Below are 17,959 nucleotides of genomic sequence, written 5' to 3'. Positions count from 1 at the left end.
GTTGTTTGCATTGACTGTCTTCATGGCAGTGGGAGTCTATTTTCTTGTGGCCCAACGTTTATAGTGCTGGTATGACTGAAGTGCCAGAACAAGTGCTTGGCAAGAATAGACATTGAAAGGGGCACCTGGGTGGCTCAGTTGGTTAGGCATCTGCCTTCGGCTCAGGTCATGATCCCAGGGTCCTGGGGTCGAGCCCCACATCGGGCTCCCTGATCAACTGGGCACCTGCTTCTCCCTCTCCCTCTGCCTGCCGCTCCCCCTGCTTATCCTCTCTCTCTGTCAAATAAATACGTAAAGTCTTAAAAAAAAAAAAAGAAGAATAGAAATTGAGAGAATGAGGAATGGTTAAATAGTAGATTATATTCTATGTAAAAGATCCTCTGACTTATTCTTGCAATTGGTAACTTAGTTGCTTATTCAGTCCCTTTTCTAAGGAGAATTGTTTGCTGGTTAGTGAAAGTAATAGTATTTCTTTTATGGCAGAGGTATTTTTCTCAGGACTACTGAAGGATCTCTCTTATATAGCTCTATATATATAGCTCTCTATATATAGCTCTCTTATATATAGAAGCTAATAAATGAACAAACCAAGCACGTGGGTACAGAGAAGAAATTGGTGGTCAGAGGTAGAGAGTAGGGTGAGAGAAATGGGTGAAGCATTTTTGTTTAGTTTTTAGTTTCGGTATATTGAATACAAATAAAGTCATATGCAAATGGAAGTGAACCTGCTGCACACTGTCTGGAGTACACTGGACACTTGGCTACATTCTCATCTTGTGGAGCCAGGAGAGAATTCCTCCTCAAAGGAGAGCATCCTGAGGACGGGAATCCGCATCCATTCCCGTCCAGGAGTACTTGTAGAAACGACAGGATATCTTTCTTTCCCATAATTGCTCTGGTTTGAGCCCATTGTTTGTTTAGATCATTTAAGTAGGAACTCTCCGTGGTCAGAGTGGTGGTTTCCTCCACTCTGTCATGTAGCTGGTGTGTGTTTCTGTCATTGAACTTACTATACTGTATTCCATGCGGTTGGATGTCTGTCTCTGTGAGGATGAGGCCTGTATCTTATTCCCTGTCTAATCCATTCTCAGCATTCCTACCACACTTCTGGTTCTAAACACAAATCCAGGTATGTTCTTCTCCTTCACTGAATTCTTTAATGGCTCTCCATTTGCCCATAGTGTGACGTGAGGCGCCTTGTCATCCAACAGCAGCGACTTGCTCTCTTGCTTCATCTCCCACCATGTCTTTCCACCTTGTCCATCCTCTGGCCGGTTATCTTGCCATACACTGAATGCAGCCCCGTTTAACATGCCGTGTATTTTTGGGTTTGTCTGCCTCCTTCTCTTAACATAAGCTTCATCACATGGATAATGAGGCATTAAAGATTTTTGTCTTTAAATTAACTGTTGTATTTCTACCACCTTAGAACAGGACCTTGCACATATGTAGGTGCTTGGGGTAAATTTGCAGGCAATGAATGAATTTTTTTAAAGCCAACCTATCTTCACCTAAGTAAATATACCAGGATTGATATTTAGTGCCTCCCATGAGCCAGAAATTGTGTCTGTTACTATTTTTGGTCAGGTTGAGAGTCTGTTTCTCAGAATTGAAAAAAAAGATTTTTTTGGTTCCTTTTATTCAAGCCTTTAGAACATTGGTGGCTAATCAGATATTGGTAGAGAGGAATCAGTTGTTGATGACTTGCTTCAAAAAGAATATGATGTAATGGATATATTGAGAAATTATATTCTAGGTAACGTTTTTCTTTAAATAAGGAATAAAAAATCAAGTTGTCTTCCCTCAGCAGCTGGTCTATAAACAGAAATCTCTATGTAGCTGAACCATTTAGTTTTTCCTTATGTTCTGTGATCATAAATACTGAATTACCACAGATTGCACAGAGTGCAGATTTCTACCAAAAATAAAAGGTCGTTCCTTATTTTAGGTTGCTAATTTTTTTTTCACTATTCAAATTTATTTCAAGTTGCAATTCAGTGCTTGGAGACAGTTTTTAAAATCAGCCCAGAAGATACCCATCTAGCAGTTTCACAGCCTCTGACAGAAATGTTCACCAATTCCTTCTGTAAGGTAAGCTGTCACTGTTTTCTCATTAGTATCTGATTTAAGTATGACTAGGATATTACGTTGTTAACATCTGAGGGGCTAGGCCTTTACGTAAATAACCTCCTTCTTGAGCATAAGGTCGATAGTCCACATGGAGATGATTTGGGACCTAAAATATAACTTTTAATGTGCTTTAGATTTTCATATTAGTAGTTATGAGCATCCTCTCACCTTCATTCATTCATTCATTCATTCATTTATGTATTTTAAAGATTTTATTTATTCGTGAGAGACACAGGGAGGCAGAGACACAGGCAGAGGGAGAAACAGCCTCCATGCAGGAGCCCGACCCCGGGGCTCCAGGATCATGCCCTGGGCTTAAGGCTGTGCTAATCTGCTGAGCCACCTGGGCTGCCCTTACTTTCTTTTATATTTAATGATATGTCTTAGTTGCTTTTTAAGTCCTTTCTAATACCTGAGCATTTTTTAGATTTCTGACATGGAATAAAACATGGAATACAAGTTAAAAAAATTTTCCTGTTTATGAAGCAACTATGTAGAAATACATTCATCAGGAATTGAATCATCATTTGAAGCATATTTAAATTGGGCCATTGATAGGGCTCTTTAAAACAGGGAAGTTTCAAGGTCATTGTGCAAAAGTAATGCCAAACATCAAATTTCTGATCTGTGCTCTTGAGAACTGTTTACAATAATGGTGTTGGGTTTCTGGCCTTTTCAGGGAATATGGAACATAAATTTGTCTGAAAAAAATGTTTTTAAAGACAGTTTGCTTGCTTGCTTGCTTTTTCTGAGAAACAGCATAAACAGGAAGCAGGGAGGGGTAGAAGGAGAGGAGGAGAGAGAATGTAAGCAGGCTCCATACCTCCTGTGGAGCCCGATGGGGGCTCAATCTCACAACCCTGAGATCATGACCTGAGCCAAAATCAAGAGTCTGACACTTAACTGACAGAGCCACCCAGGCTCCCCTTAACCTGTCTGAAAAATTTTAAGGTTACTGAGTTTAGGGCCCTCGAATGACCTCTGATGTGTTTTGTCATTTCATTTTGGTGCCTCATGAAGTCCTTTTGTTATTCCGGTTCTGTATTAGAGCTTCAATATGGATTGAGGAACTCAGGCGAGAGGCTGAGGCATGTGGTATTTTCTTCATACTGGCAGGGATGTTGCTGAGACTACCACATTGACTGTAGCACTTGTTGGAAGAGGTTCTGAGAGTTGCAATGAAGACGGCAATTTGGCAGTATACTGTTGTCTCTATACTTGGAAAAAAGAATAATGCAGTTATCAGACAGATCAATTCTGATTCAGTGATAAAGCTGTAAGGAGATAGTGACATGTCTGTGTGCTCCCCATCACAGGATTCCCCGGTTCTTCTCTTTGGTTGCTGTGGTTTTTTTGATTGCTGGGCTTCTGGCCTCCTTAGGGAACTCCATTTCAGTGGCTGGATATGCCCCTGGTTGAAGTTGATTTTATTTAACTCATAGATTCCCAAGAGTCCTGTGCTTCAGGCAACACTTGGATTTGCTCACTCTTAGTGTCTGTCATTGTTGACCTCATACTAGAGATCAGAACTCTTTTTTGCCTCCCAGGAAGGTCAAGTTGACTCTTGCACTCTGTTTAAATAGGGCTCTGTTTTGGGATGCCTGAGTGGCTCAGTGGTTGAGCATCTGCCTTTGGCTCAGGGCATGATCCCGGGGTCCTGAGATCGAGTCCCACATCAGGCTCCCTGCAGGGAGCCTACTTCTCCCTCTGTCTGTGTCTCTGCCTCTCTTTGTGTCTCTCATGAATAAATAAATAAAGTCTTTTTAAAAAAATAGGACTCTTTTCTTTCTCTCTTACTATTTTCCTCTGATTGTATTTAATCATAAAATTTTTTTACTTACTATTTTTAAAATATAATTTCTTGGAACTGGCTCCATTGTGTATCTGCATAGTGTTATTTGTGGTGTCAGTCCTCTGTTACTCCATTTTAACAGCAGCAATTTCATCACATGTGTGTTTGTTAGCAGAGTAACCCAGAGAGTCCAAAACTTGCCTGAATCAGTATCAAGACTTATTATTAAATAAATTATTTGTCTCTATTCAGCCATAAAAAGGAAAGAAATCTTGCCGTTTGTAACAACATAGTTGGAAGTGGAGGGTATTATGCTAAGTGAAATAAGTCATTCAGGGGAAAGATAAATGCCAGATGATTTCACTTATATGTGGAATCTAAGAGGCACACAAACAAGCAAAGGGGAAAAAAAAAAAGAGAGATACAAACCCAGAAACAGACTCCTCACTATAGAGAACAAAGGGATGGTTACCAGAGGGAAGGAGGGTGATGTGGTGGGTGAAACAGGTGATGGGGATTAAGGAGTGTGCTTGTGATGAGCGCCAGGTGTTGTATGGAAGTATTGAATTACTGTGTCGTATACCTGAAACAAATATAATACTGAAGTTAACTAACTGGAATTAAAATAAAAACTTCAGAAAAAAAGAAATTATTTGTCCCACCAAGTGTCCTTGGTTGTTATGTTGGTTGTTTTAGTTTTAGGATACTGTTCTTGTGTTTTTCCTCCCAGTTTATATCCCAAATGGATTCATTCCTTTTATGTAAAGTAGGTGACAATCATCCCCACATTGTAGGTTGCTTAAATGTATTCAGTGAATATGAGAATTAGTTTTCAAAGTTGTACAACTGTGGCAATCTCATTAAATTAATTCAGGAGGATTTAAAAGACAGAATGGATTAGAGGTCATTTTTCAATATGCCACTTTTCTGACTCAAAAAGTCACTTTTTCCCCCATGCATTAACTGCCCAGGCGAAATAGAAGGAACCCTGACAGCAAGTACCGTAGGGCAGTGTCATGTGTCCTTGAACTACATGTCTATCCTCAGAGACTGTAGTCAGTTTTAAGTAGTGACCTCTAGTTACCAGGATTCCCATTTTGATTTTATACTTTGTTATTCTAATACTTTGTCTAGAAAAACTGATTAGTAGAGAAGGATTACAAAAAATAAGAACAACTCATATGCTTGATGAATGGTTTCATACTTGAGAATATTTGTGTGTAATTAGCAAAGTATATTTCCAGTGTTAGAATTACCAAGTTTCTTAAAACTTTAGTCAAGACAAATAACATGGTGGATATATTCTAAATGTAGTACATAGGTATATTAGCTACAAATTATGTTTTCTTTAAAACTGTAGACAAAAAAACTGTAGACATATTCATGAACTTCAGAGTCAAGTGTAAAAGCACAGTTTTTAAAAGCTCTTTCAAAACTGGAGATGTGCATTGTGTTTCCAGGGCTACTTGAGATACTTCTGCATACACCTTTGGTTTGTACCTTAGGAATGCAAAGGAGGTTTGAGGATGATAGTATGTACTGAAAACAGAAAATGTACATTGTTTTTTATTTTATGTTGATATTAATATATATCCATTGTTTTAAAAAATTGATCAACATGGAGAGATTTAAAGAAGAAACTGAAAATTTGATCTCCAAATATTATGGTTAACCTTTTGTGCTAGACCTTTCTTGTCTTTGTTTTTTAGCCTGTGTGCGCATCTGTGTGTGTATGTGTGTGCGCGCGCAAATATTTGAATAATAGGATCATATTATTAATGCTTCTTTTTGTCAGCTGTGAATTTGACTTAGTAGGGTATCTCTTCAGATACTAACATATTTCAAGATTTTCACTAATATAAACAATCTCTTGAGTATATTCCTATTCCTATTCTTTGCATAGGAATATTTAACCAGAATTTAATAGAATTTATTAGGAATTTGAGAAAAACAAAGCTTCCCAACTATAGCTAATGTATAATTTGAATAACAAAATATCCTGTTTTATTTTCTAATATGATGAATATATTTTCAGCAGCATGTTCATTTAAAACAGTGAAGCATTTCCATTCACTAAAAATATATTTGTCAATAAAATACATAATAAACTTATAGCATGAATGTAAACTACTCAATTTATCTCCATTACCCATATATAATATACATTTATTTTATGCTTCTACTATTTTAAATATACTGATTATTTATGTTTGTTGTGCATGAAGTTGGATGTTTTGATCTAGGAAAAGCAAGTAAAAAATTTTGATTCAGATTATCTTCTAGAGAAATTCTACATATTCATTTTCCTAATAAGAAGTATGTGAAAAAAAATAAAGTATGTGAGAGGACTTTTCCCCTATTTCTTTCTAACCATCTTATTTACAGTTAAATTTCATCATATATAATTACAGAAAAGTTATGGTAATACAAGTTATTCATTATTATAGTTCTGTGGGATGACTCCTTTTTTATGTGGCTAAATGGAAATACATTGATTTTTATTTAATTTCAGAATGACATAATGCCTCTTTCCAACTCAGTGCCTGAAGATGTGGGAAAAGCTGACCAATTAAAAGATGAAGGTGAGTATTCCATAGAAAAATTACTTATTTTGTAAAACTTTCTGAAACTCTGGAGAAAATGATTTTGTCAATTAAGATTCTGGTTTACACTGCCAAGGCTGGATTGTTGCAAAACCAACATGGTATTTGTGAAACAGAAATAAATGTGATAGGTAGGAAGCCTAGAAACATAGTATGGCTTGTTAGCAATATAGTTATGCCTTGCTTCAAGAAAAGCAGATCTGTTGTGAATAAAACTTGGAAAACAAATATCCTAAGGGGTGATTACTTATAACTGAATTTGCTAAGTGTACTCTAGGATCCCAAATTCTTTTTTATGCTTAAAGAAGATGAAAATAATTTTCAGTCTTATTTTAACTCTCATATAGATTTAGTATTTTCAATTCTTTGAAATTTGTTACCATGTGTATATGGCAGTTGACTTAAGTATTACCCAGCACATTTAATTACTGCATTATTACATCTTCTAATAGTGGCTTTTAAAGCATTCTTTGTTTGTTTGTTTTTTTTTTAAGATTTATTTATTTATTTATTCATGAGAAACACAGAGAGAGAGGCATAGACAGAGAAGCCTCAGAGGGAGAAGGGAGAATCAGCAGTTGTGGCAGAGGGAGAAGCAGGTTCCCTATGTCAAGGTTGGCAAGCAAGATTTGTACTGAGAAATTGGAGGGCAGGGTTTTGATATTAGCAGTGAATGAGAGCCAGGATATTCCTTGTCCTTTAGGCCGAGAGTTATTAGGGAATATTGCATGTTAAGAAGCTATCCTAACTTGGTTCAGAACCATTTTCCTGGGCTTTTACTTGCACTGAAGGAGGTAGTTTAGTTAAAAAAAAAAAAATGGTGTCTAAAAAGGTAGATATGGAGGAAGTATGCTTTTCCTACTCCTTGGGCCTTATCCTTCTCTATTAAATTTATAAATATACACCTATATCACTGTTTTTAATGGCCCCATAGTGTTCCATGGTACTGTAAGACCATGATTTACTTACCTAGACAGATAATTTTATAATCCTAAGTAAACTCTTAATATCTTTGTCTGCATTTTTACTGTTATGTGATTGTTGTCATAGGATTACATCATAGAGTTCTGTATTTCCAACAAATACTGCTTTCAATGTTCAATTTCTTTTTTCCTCTAAGAAGTGATACTCTGACAGGGCCTTAAAACTTCAGAATGACAACTTTCATAAATTACATGCAAATTCAGCAACAACTAGGGGTGCCCGAGTGGCTCAGTTGGTTAAGCATCTGCCTTCAGCTCAGGTCATGATCCCAGAGTCCCGGGATTGAGCCCTGCTCAGTGGGGACTCTTCTTTTCCCTCTCCCTCCACCTCCCCCCGACTCGTGCTCCCTCAAATAAATAAAATCTTTTTTTTTTAAAAAATGACAACCAGATCCTCGTTGTCTTTGAATCAAGAGTACTCTCCAAAGAATTTGAATTTATATTATCCAGATAGAAATGCATTTTCCATATATTTAGTTTCTAATTGGAACAATTTAACCTGATGTTTTCTGCCTTGCTCAGAGATTTGTAGTATATGAAGTCACTGAGGATAATATTGAATAGATGGCAAATTGAAATTTTATTTTTGTCCCTCACGTTTATTCCCTCTGCGGGAGATTGTGATCCCCACACGGTTTGCTATGATATGCTCAATGCTGGTAAGATGAGGATTAGGAGGTAATGCAGAGAGTTATTTATTGTTCCAGCCTGGGTAACTGAACTCCTCCTGCTTTTGCTGTTAACTGAAAGCTTTTATTCTTTGTTTTCACTAAGACCTGTCACATTTAAGACATGTAACACACAAAGTTAAAGCAACTGTTTTATTTTATTTTATTTTATTTTATTTTATTTTATTTTATTTTATTTTATTTTATTTTATTTATTTTATTTTATTTATTTTAGAGACAGAATGTGAGCTGGGAGGAGGTGGGAAGGGAAGAAGGAGAGGGAGAGAATATCAAGCAGGCTCCATACCCAATGCAGAGTCCCACAAGGGGCTCAGCTCAGTCTTACAACCTTGAGATTGTGACCTGAGCTGAAATCAAGAGTTGGATGCTTAACCAACTGAGCCACCCAGGCACCCCAGCAATTGTTTTTACACAGGATTTGCTATTCCTGTGAAAACTAATGTCCATTGTAGATTGTCAAGCATAATGTTATTCCAGGCTGTGTGTTCCACTTATCTGTGTCAATCAAGGCTTCTAGCCAGCTGGTCCCTTCCTGAAAAGCTGCTTTCAAATATTTTTATGTGTTTTGTTTCTGAAGAGCTGCAGTAAGACCAGACAAAACCAAAATGGTTTCATTTCTGTCATTTTCTGACACATCACAAAAGTATAGGCATATCTTATAGGTTATCTTGATAATTAAAGGAGACAATTTCATAGGAGACTACCATGTAAGCATAAAGTGCTATAATACATTTCTTCATTCGTGTTCTGAATGTTTGTATGTTAGATATTTTTTTTTGTATGTTAGATATTTTGTGACGTTAGGCTTATTGTTAATATATATAAACGTATATATACATAGAGAATGTAGATATTTGATGGGGTGGTTTACAGGGAGACATACAACAGATTTTAAAATAATAATAATAATAACAACAATCATACTGTATTGCTGCACAATCCGTCACAACTGCTGATTCAGGAAAGGAACATGTGAGCCCAGCTGCTCTGTCCTTCAGAATATCAAGGGGGCTGGACAATCAAGCACAGCTAGCTACTGGCTGAGTTTGCCAACACTGTTATGATCAAACTCAGATAAACTCTTGCAGGAATAGCCAATAATTCAAGAGAAGAGGGTTTGGGAAAGAAAAAGGAGAAATTTATGTCAGGTACTGGCAGCCGAGGGAGTGGCAGCTCCAGTCTCAACAACCCACCTCTGTGCCTGCGAGGTGGACACCTGGAGTTTTACAGGGAGAGGGTCAGCGGGGTATGTGCAAGAGAGCAGCAGGCAGGGAGTGCGTGATTATGGCTGGGGATCAGTGTGTTTTTGGCACGTGATCACGGGCAGGGAAGGGGACCTGTGGGGTGTGGTCCCCTAGTCTTTCCCTTACTATCAGTGCATTTCTGGCCTGGTGGTTGGAATGTGGTGGTCACTGCACAACACCTTCATCATTGCCTCAAGAAAGTGTGGTAAGAAATAAGCACAGTGGATTTTAGTTAGAGCATGAGTTAAGTGATCATGTCTATTTCTGGTTTTAAGTTTTGGGGTCTATGATGGAGCCAGAGGGCTCCCCCAAGAAGCCCAAGATGAAAAGGCCCAAGAGCAAAAAGATTCCACATAACCCAGAAAATTAAATCTTTTACACAGGGGAAGCAAACCTATATAAGTACCAGACCTATGTAGTTAATATCTTGCTCTGTCATAAAAAACTGTGTAATCGTCTTAGCTTCCTTAGAGGTTTTATAGTCATTACTTTTGGGGGGTGAGGATCTAAATTATTTTTTTTTTAATTTTAAAAATGTAGCTTTATTGAGGGATACTTGGGTGGTGCAATTGGTTGAGGATCATACTCTTGGTTTTTGGGCTCATGTCATGATCTCAGGGTCTTGGGATGGAACCCTGCCTTGGGTTCCACGCTCAGTGGAGAGTCTGCTTGAGATTCTTTTTCCTTCTACCTCTGTCCCTTCCCCCACTGGTGCTCTCTCTAAAATAAATAAAAAATCTTAAAAAGAACAAAAATCCTCAGCTTCATTTGAGGTATAATTTGCATACCATGCAATTTACGCCTTTAAAATGTACAAATTCATTTTTAATTTTTTTAATTTATTTGTGATAGTCACACACAGAGAGAAAGAGAGGCAGAGACACAGGCAGAGGGAGAAGCAGGCTCCATGCACCGGGAGCCCGACGTGGGATTCGATCCGGGTCTCCAGGATTGCGCCCTGGGCCAAAGGCAGGCGCTAAACCGCTGCGCCACCCAGGGATCCCCTCATTGGTTTTATAGTATATTCACAGAATTGTACAACCATTACCATAATTACAGAACATTTTTATCATCTAAAAAAGAGACCATGTACCTATTAGTGGTCACTGTTTTGTTTTGTTTTGTTTAGAGAGAGAAAGTATATGCACATGGGTGAGCAGAAGGGTGGGGAGAGAGAATCCTAAGCAAAGCTCCATCCCACCACCCTGAGATCATCTGAGTGGAAATCCAGAGTTGGATATATCTAACCAACTGAGCCTCTCAGGTGCCTGTCGTGGTCACTCTGTTCATTTCTGACTCTTAATTTGCAGTAACTTTTTGTGTGATTTTTAAAAATTAATTAATTAATTAGAGAGTGGGAGAATGGTGGAGAGGGGCAGAAAGAGAATTTTAAACAAGCTCCACATGGAGCCTGATGGAGGGTCTGGATCTCAATCTCACAACCCTGAGATCACAACCTGAGCCAAAATTAAGAATCAGATTTAACAGACTGAGCTGAGCCTCCCAGTCGTTGCACTTTGCATGATTTTAGATGCTTTTGTCTACCTGCGTTTCCTTTAATCTTCCTGGTCCTTGCAAAGTACTTTCCTCCTTCTTCAGTAGCTAATGATCTATTGAAAGACCAAGCTAATAGGAGAGCTTCTGGTTTAGAGAAAGTTGGAAGGAATAATACAGCCTTTTGTGATGTAAATCCTTCCTCTTAACCCCAGTTTATATTTTGAACAGTGGTTCTAATCAATGAGCAGGACATTCCATTTCATGGAATACAGAAGATAGCCAAAGGAAATCCCTTATTTTGCTGACTAGTTGTTATCCTAGTTAAATTATTTCCAGATGTATCTGTAGATCACCTTCTTGAAAATTAGTACCCTGTGGCCTGCCCTGGTATCTGAAATTCTGTCTTTCTAGAAACTAATGTCCTACAATCTCCTTTTAAAAATCTCTCTGGGGGATCCCTGGGTGACTCAGTGGTTGAGTGCCAGCCTTTGGCCCAGGGCGTGATCCTGGAGCCCCGGGATCGAGTCCCACATCAGGCTTCCTGCATGGAGCCTGCTTCTCCCTCTGCCTGTGTGTCTCTGCTTCTCTCTCTCTATCTTTCATGAATAAATAAATAAAATCTTTAAAAAAAATCTCTCTCTGGAAGTGATAGGACATAAAAATATTATCTGCCAATAACATATTAACATGATTAATCGTATCAGCTTACACAGCAGAGTTCTGAGGGCTTGGCTATTCAGCAGGTATATGTTTTGACGGGGAAGTAGTTAAAGGGGGGGGTCCAGACTGAGATGTTGATTGTGAAGGATGTTGCATCTGGAATGGGGTGGGCCGCTCTAAAAAGAAAGGAGAGAGATGAAGTTAAGGAAGGTGAAAAGAGATTTTACCATGAGATTTTCATAATTGTTGCATTTACTCACATTTTGTAGCCTGTATTTTATAAGGTATGCAAACATTAATTGTTTTAAGACTTTGCATTGTTAAAGTCATTCAAAAACACCATGGCTAAAGGAATATCAATTGTATAGTATGATAGAACATTTATCCCTGAGGTCACTAAAAAATCATGTTGATGGGGCACCTGGCTGGCTCAGTTGGTAGGATATGTGGCTCTTGATCTTGTGGTCATGAGTTCAGGTCCCACGTTGTGGTTAGAGTTTACTTAGAAAAAAAAAAAGAAAAATCATCTGGCTGACTTTCGTATTATTGTAGTTTCTATGAGTAAAATTTATCTTTCAGATTTTCTGTTTTTTGTTATATTGTACTTATTGTACATATTGATTGTTTCAGGCAATAACCACATGAAAGAAGAAAATTACGCTGCTGCCGTGGATTGTTACACACAGGCAATAGAACTGGATCCAAATAATGCGGTTTATTATTGCAACAGGTAACCTAGCACTATTGTGGCAGGTTTACAGTTCTTAAACTGTAATTTGCATTAATAGCTCTGAAGGAGAACTGTAAAATTTATTTTGAAAAATTTGAAAGTTCAGAAAAATATAAAGAAGGAAAATAAAAGCCTCATAAAATTACCACTTAGAGCTAATCACTGTTACTCACTAACCTTTAGGCATATTTTGTCTGATGTGAGTGTAATCGATTTCAGATTCATTGTTATTCAGTAGGCATATCATAAACATGTCCTTACTTTGTTGAAACTCTTCATAAACATTATTTAAATGGATACAAATTAGTCTGTTATTACCTCCTGATCTTTTTTATATTTCTAAATATAGTCACTGTGGCTAGCAAAAGGCACTCGCTATTTTTTAATAGGTGGATAAATGTACCTTAATTTATCTTATTTTAGTATTATTATTTTTAATGTACCTTACTTTACATAACTTCTGACCTACTGGCCACCTTGGAGGTTGTTCTTTTTTTTTTTTTTTTTTTTCAATATGATGAAGCCGCAGGGAACATCTTTGTTTCTCAAATTATTTTCTGAAATTTAGATTTTCTGGACTTTGGATTTATCCTTGGACCTGCTTTCATTTGGTTTAACAATATAAACGGTTAACATACTGTCGATGCTAATTGCAAAATTGTTCAGACTTCTTTGAAAGTTGATTTCCTTCCCTAGGTGTGTATGAGCATATCTGTTTTTCCCATATTCTTTTCAGTACTAAGTACTTGAGTTTTTATTTATTATTGTTAATTTAATATTTTTATTTTAATAGTAATTCTTCTAATTTATATTTAATTACTGGCAAGGTCGAACATTTTTCAAATGTTGGCCGTTGGGGTTTTTTTTTTTTTTTTAATTGTCTTTTTGTAATTTTGCCAGGTATATATTATCCCTGTCCTCCCCTTTTTTAACAGAGAGCCTAACCCTGATAGGTTGCATTTCCCCAGGCTCCTTTGTCACTTGGGTTTTGTCTTGGTTCAGCCACAGGAGGTGCTGGCAGGAGATTGGAGGGCAGAGGAGGAGAGAAGTCGGGGTATTTCTTCCCTTCTTTACAACAGGGTGTTTATCCAGCAGGGGCTGCTTGCCATCTTTGTCTCTGTCTCCCACCCAAGACAACTGCTGTGGTCCCAGCTTTTGCTAGGTGATGTTGGGTGTTGGACTGCACTTTGTCCTCTGTCTTAGGGATGGTGATGGCTTCCTGTTGTTCCTCATCTCTGGATTGCTGCACAACCCCCTACTTGGCATCTCAGCTCTCCGATCAACTATATAATGAATTCCCTGAACTAAATTAATCTATTTTAAATATTAAAGTTCCAGTAGTACTTTCTGCAGTGATGGAACTCTTCTGTGTCTGCATTGTTCAATACAGTAGCCACTAGCCCAAGTGGCAATTGACCACTTGAAATGTGCCTAGTACAATTGGGAAAGTAAAGTTTTAGTGTTTTATTGATTGAAGATCAATTTAAATTAATTTGAATTTTAGTGGCCACATGTTGCTTGTGGCTACTGTTCTGTACAATATAGCTGTATATTAAAGATATAATCCATTAGTCCTAATTGCACAGCTTACTGTTTTGCCTTTTAATGTTTTTCATAAGTAATAGTTGTAAATATTGATGTAGACAAGTTTATTTTTCCTTTCTTTTGAAGTCCATTCCAGTGTTTTTAATCTTAAACCTCTCCCCATTTGCAGGCTAGGCAAATAACTTCTCTTATTTTTTCTTCACATTTAAATTTTATTACTGCAAGTGTGTTTTGGTGAATGATAGCTATTTTAACCAATTTGAAACTTTTTATGAAAGAAATATGTAAAAAAAACTTTTATTATATAGTAAGTTCTTAGATTTGGAAGATATCTTTAAGTTATTTTGATCTAATCTTTCACTGAGTTATCCTTATCTTGTTTAGTATATTCATACCCTTCTAAGGTAGTCCCTTCTCCCCCACCTTTTCTTCTGTGGTCCTATCTGTTGAAAAAGCCTTCCTTGTATTGATACTGATTTTGTTTTCCCAAAACCCTCGTAGCTAATCTTAGTTGGCAGTTTTTATTTTTACTCTTAAGGACAATTACAGAACAACTATGATCTTTGTTTTTCATAATAGTACCTTACATTTTGAAGCTTGCTACCAAATTCACTTGAGTCCTTTTCTCCGTATTATCTTTGCAGCTTCTTCAGTTATACTGCAGATAATAGTTTTATTTTCTGCACTGTTGCTCTAAACTTGTTCCAGTTTACCTGTATGTGTAGTTCCCAGGAATTTACACAGTGTTTCTGGAATTGGTCTGACCACAACAGTCTTATAAGGCTCTCATTTAACCTACCTCTAGATAACATACTTCTATGTTAGCATTTTGTAGAATTATTTATTAATTTCATGTTTTGCTTTTGGCTTATTAAAGTGTCTCTTCTTCACACATTCTCCTTATTTTGTCTTTCGATCATATTTTCATTTGACAGCTTCTTGCAAAACACTTGCATTACCAGTGCTGTCCCTGGAGGTATAGTTGGTGGTCTATACTCAAATGTGGGATCTTATATTTTATCCCCACAGAATTTTATCTTGTAACAGTCTTTTATGTGTATGACCCTTAATCTTTTTGGATAATTGGTAAAGTAACGTATTTGCTTTTGCTCCTAGTTTCATGTCATCTACAAATTTAAGCATATATTATGACAGTTATGATGTCAACTAAGAGAGCAATCATAGGGAGGTGGTTAAGAGCAAGGGTTCTGACTCAGAGTCTTTGAATTATAATTTCTGGTTGTGGCGTTTACTAGGTATGTGACCTTGAGCAAGTTACCTAACATATGTATGCCTTAGTTTCCCCATTAGTAAAATGTGGATAATAGAATTTACCCTAGAGGACTGCTGTAGAGATTAAATAGTTAATACATAAACAGTGCTAGGAAGCGGTCTCCTAAGTGTTGCACACAACAATATTATTATTGTATAATATTGCATAATTGTATGTTACAATGATAAAATTATTATTTAAATATTGTATTAACTAAATATTATATCATTAATTCTGTTATATTTAATGTCATTTATGCAATCTGGTGTGGGTTTTTTTTTTTTTTTTACTTTGATCAGAACATGAAGAGAGATCCAAATTTATCAGGGTCCAAATATTTTGCCATTTGTCTTTCTCTGATTTGCCAGTCTGGTAGCAAGCCTGTTAAACTAAAATAGGAAATGACGTTAGATGGGAATTGTTCTGAATTAATCCAGTGTCATTTATCTTCTTTTGGCAGAGAGGTCTTTTACATTTTTATGAAAAATTTTGAAGTCCAAAAGAAGTTTACAGTAAATACTCTTATAATCATCCACATCAAGATTTTGCCTTTAATATTTTAGTATATTTACTATGTCACATGTTTCATCCATTTGAACCCCTTTGTTAGTCTAATTTTTGCATTTGAAGGTAAATTGCAGCCACCTGTACACTTTCCCCCTAAATACTTATCATGCGTGTCATTAATCTAGTTCAATATTTTGCATTTTTTTCTTTTGAGATACAACTTGCAGGTAATAAAGTACACAAATCTCAACTGTACTTTGCCATAATTTTGACAAATGCATACATACACTTGTGTAACTCCCAACCCCCCCACCAAGATACTGAAAATTCTGCACGCCCCTTCAGCGTCAGTTGCCTAAAACACCAGGGGCAACCACTGTTTTATTTCCCTACTATAGATTAGATTTGTTTTTTGTGATTCCGCATAAAAGGAATCATACCATATGTATTTTTTTGTGAGAGACTGTTTTTGCTCAGGTTAATGGTTGCGAGATTCACCCTGTTGTTGCTTATCTCAGTGGTTCTTGCTTTTAATTGCTCACTCATACTTTTGTTTGAATATACCACAGTTCGCTAAGCCATTTTCCTATTTATGGCCACCTGGGCTGCTTTTCCTGTTTATGGCCAACTGGCTGCTTTTTGTTTTGTATTTTGTCCAGAATTTATCGTTATTTGTGGAAGAGTTGGATCCATAAGGAAGCTAGCTGTCCATCCTAGAAATCTATTTTTTTTTTACCAAAAAATCCTTTTACTGATGTGTTCTAAAAATCTACCCCAGGAAAATTAAAAATCCAAATAATTGTTGGAAAATGAATTCTGCAAGCTGTATATTTTATTCTCTGTCATCAGATGACTATATAATGTTTTAATTTAGCTTATGAAACATTTGAAACAAAAACATTTAATAGTGTCACAAAATGTTATGGCCAGATATAGGTGTTATCAGAAAATTGCTTGTTAATAGACCACAGTAAGCCATACGGTTTAACTATGACTATGGTAAATTGGAGCCTAAGTAAATCATTTATTTCAAATGAGATTAGGGTTCATGAATCGTCGTCGTATGTTTACAAGTACTGGATTAAAAGAGATTCTTGGCAATACCTGTGCTTGCTTTTCATTTAATTATTGTTAAATCAAAACCAATGATCATGCTTATCTTTTTCATTTAAATTGTATCTTTTTTTTTCCTGAGTTCAGTAATAGAACAAGCAATTTAATATTAAATAATTAGAAGACTTTATTTGTATATTTAATACAAATATTGAAAAAAGGTTCAGAAAAATTTTATTAGACCCTAGCAGTTATAAATATCTCAGTAGCCTATAGTCTTGCCAACTACCCCTGCATTTTTCTTAGCCAGCTGGCTGCCAAGAATTGGAAACTTGGAATAGTAGATTAAATCTTCCTTTTGATACACATTTTCAGTTTTATTACTAATCAAAATATTCATATATTAAACTTGCTAGGATGAACTATAGTTTTCTTTTTATAGGAGTGCTGTTCTTATATGTTAGAAAATAATTATTTGGCACATTTCTTAATCAAGCCTTTCTTTTCTAGTATTTATCTTCTGTTTTAGCCTTTTAGATTCCTAGGGACGCTTTAGGTTCGACTTAGGTACCAGGAAAACCCTAGTTCTTCCCTGAAAATCTTTTATCAAAGATTTTTATCAAAATCAAAAATAAATTTTTCCTTTTTTTCTATACTTAGCACGCACTGACCACGATGTATATCATTTATGTCAATTTATCGTATGTTGTGCCTTATTATATTTGCACATTTGTTTTATTTTTTCAGGTGAAGGGCAGAGATGGGATCTTGTATCTTTTTGTATCCCTTATAATGCCTAGCACTGTGCCTCACGGGACTTCAGCCAATTTTTGTTGGATGCATGGAGGACTATAGAAGAACTATGAGAAATTCCCAGTGATGCTGAAGCGACGACATTCACTTTAACACTTGTGTATATAAAACAACAAATGACTGAGTATAGGTCTAAAACATTTCCAAGTACTTTATAATGTGAAATGATATTTTACAGTAAACTGGCTAACTTTCTGTGTCTTCTATCACTAAACAGTATTCTTATTTCTTGTTGTTCAGCACATTACCCGTAACTGTCTCATATTTCTGGGGTGGGTAGGTGGTTGAAGGACTGAGACAATGAAGGGAATTAAAGGTGTACAGGAGAGAGAGATGGAGCATGATGGAGAGAATTTGTGCAGTAGCCTCTCAGGTGATGGGGAATTGAAGATGGAGCTAGATTTGATGGACAGATAGAACATAGGTGGAGAATAGGGAAG

General features: G+C 36.5%; 1 protein-coding gene across 1 annotated transcript in view; it reads left to right on the top strand.

The window, feature by feature from the left end:
* Positions 1–17,959, top strand: part of SGTB (small glutamine rich tetratricopeptide repeat co-chaperone beta) — a 44,979-nt gene that overhangs the window by 8,165 nt on the left and 18,855 nt on the right. Inside the window, exons 3-5 of the mRNA XM_041766799.1 lie at positions 1,988–2,091; positions 6,435–6,504; positions 12,229–12,328. Coding sequence (XP_041622733.1) covers positions 1,988–2,091; positions 6,435–6,504; positions 12,229–12,328 — 274 coding nt within the window. The remainder of the gene's footprint in view (positions 1–1,987; positions 2,092–6,434; positions 6,505–12,228; positions 12,329–17,959) is intronic.

This window comes from Vulpes lagopus, chromosome 8 (assembly GCF_018345385.1).
Source record: "Vulpes lagopus strain Blue_001 chromosome 8, ASM1834538v1, whole genome shotgun sequence".
Lineage (NCBI taxonomy): Eukaryota > Metazoa > Chordata > Mammalia > Carnivora > Canidae > Vulpes > Vulpes lagopus.
Note: the sequence above shows the minus strand (reverse complement) of the source record. Positions and strands in the feature narration are given on the sequence as shown.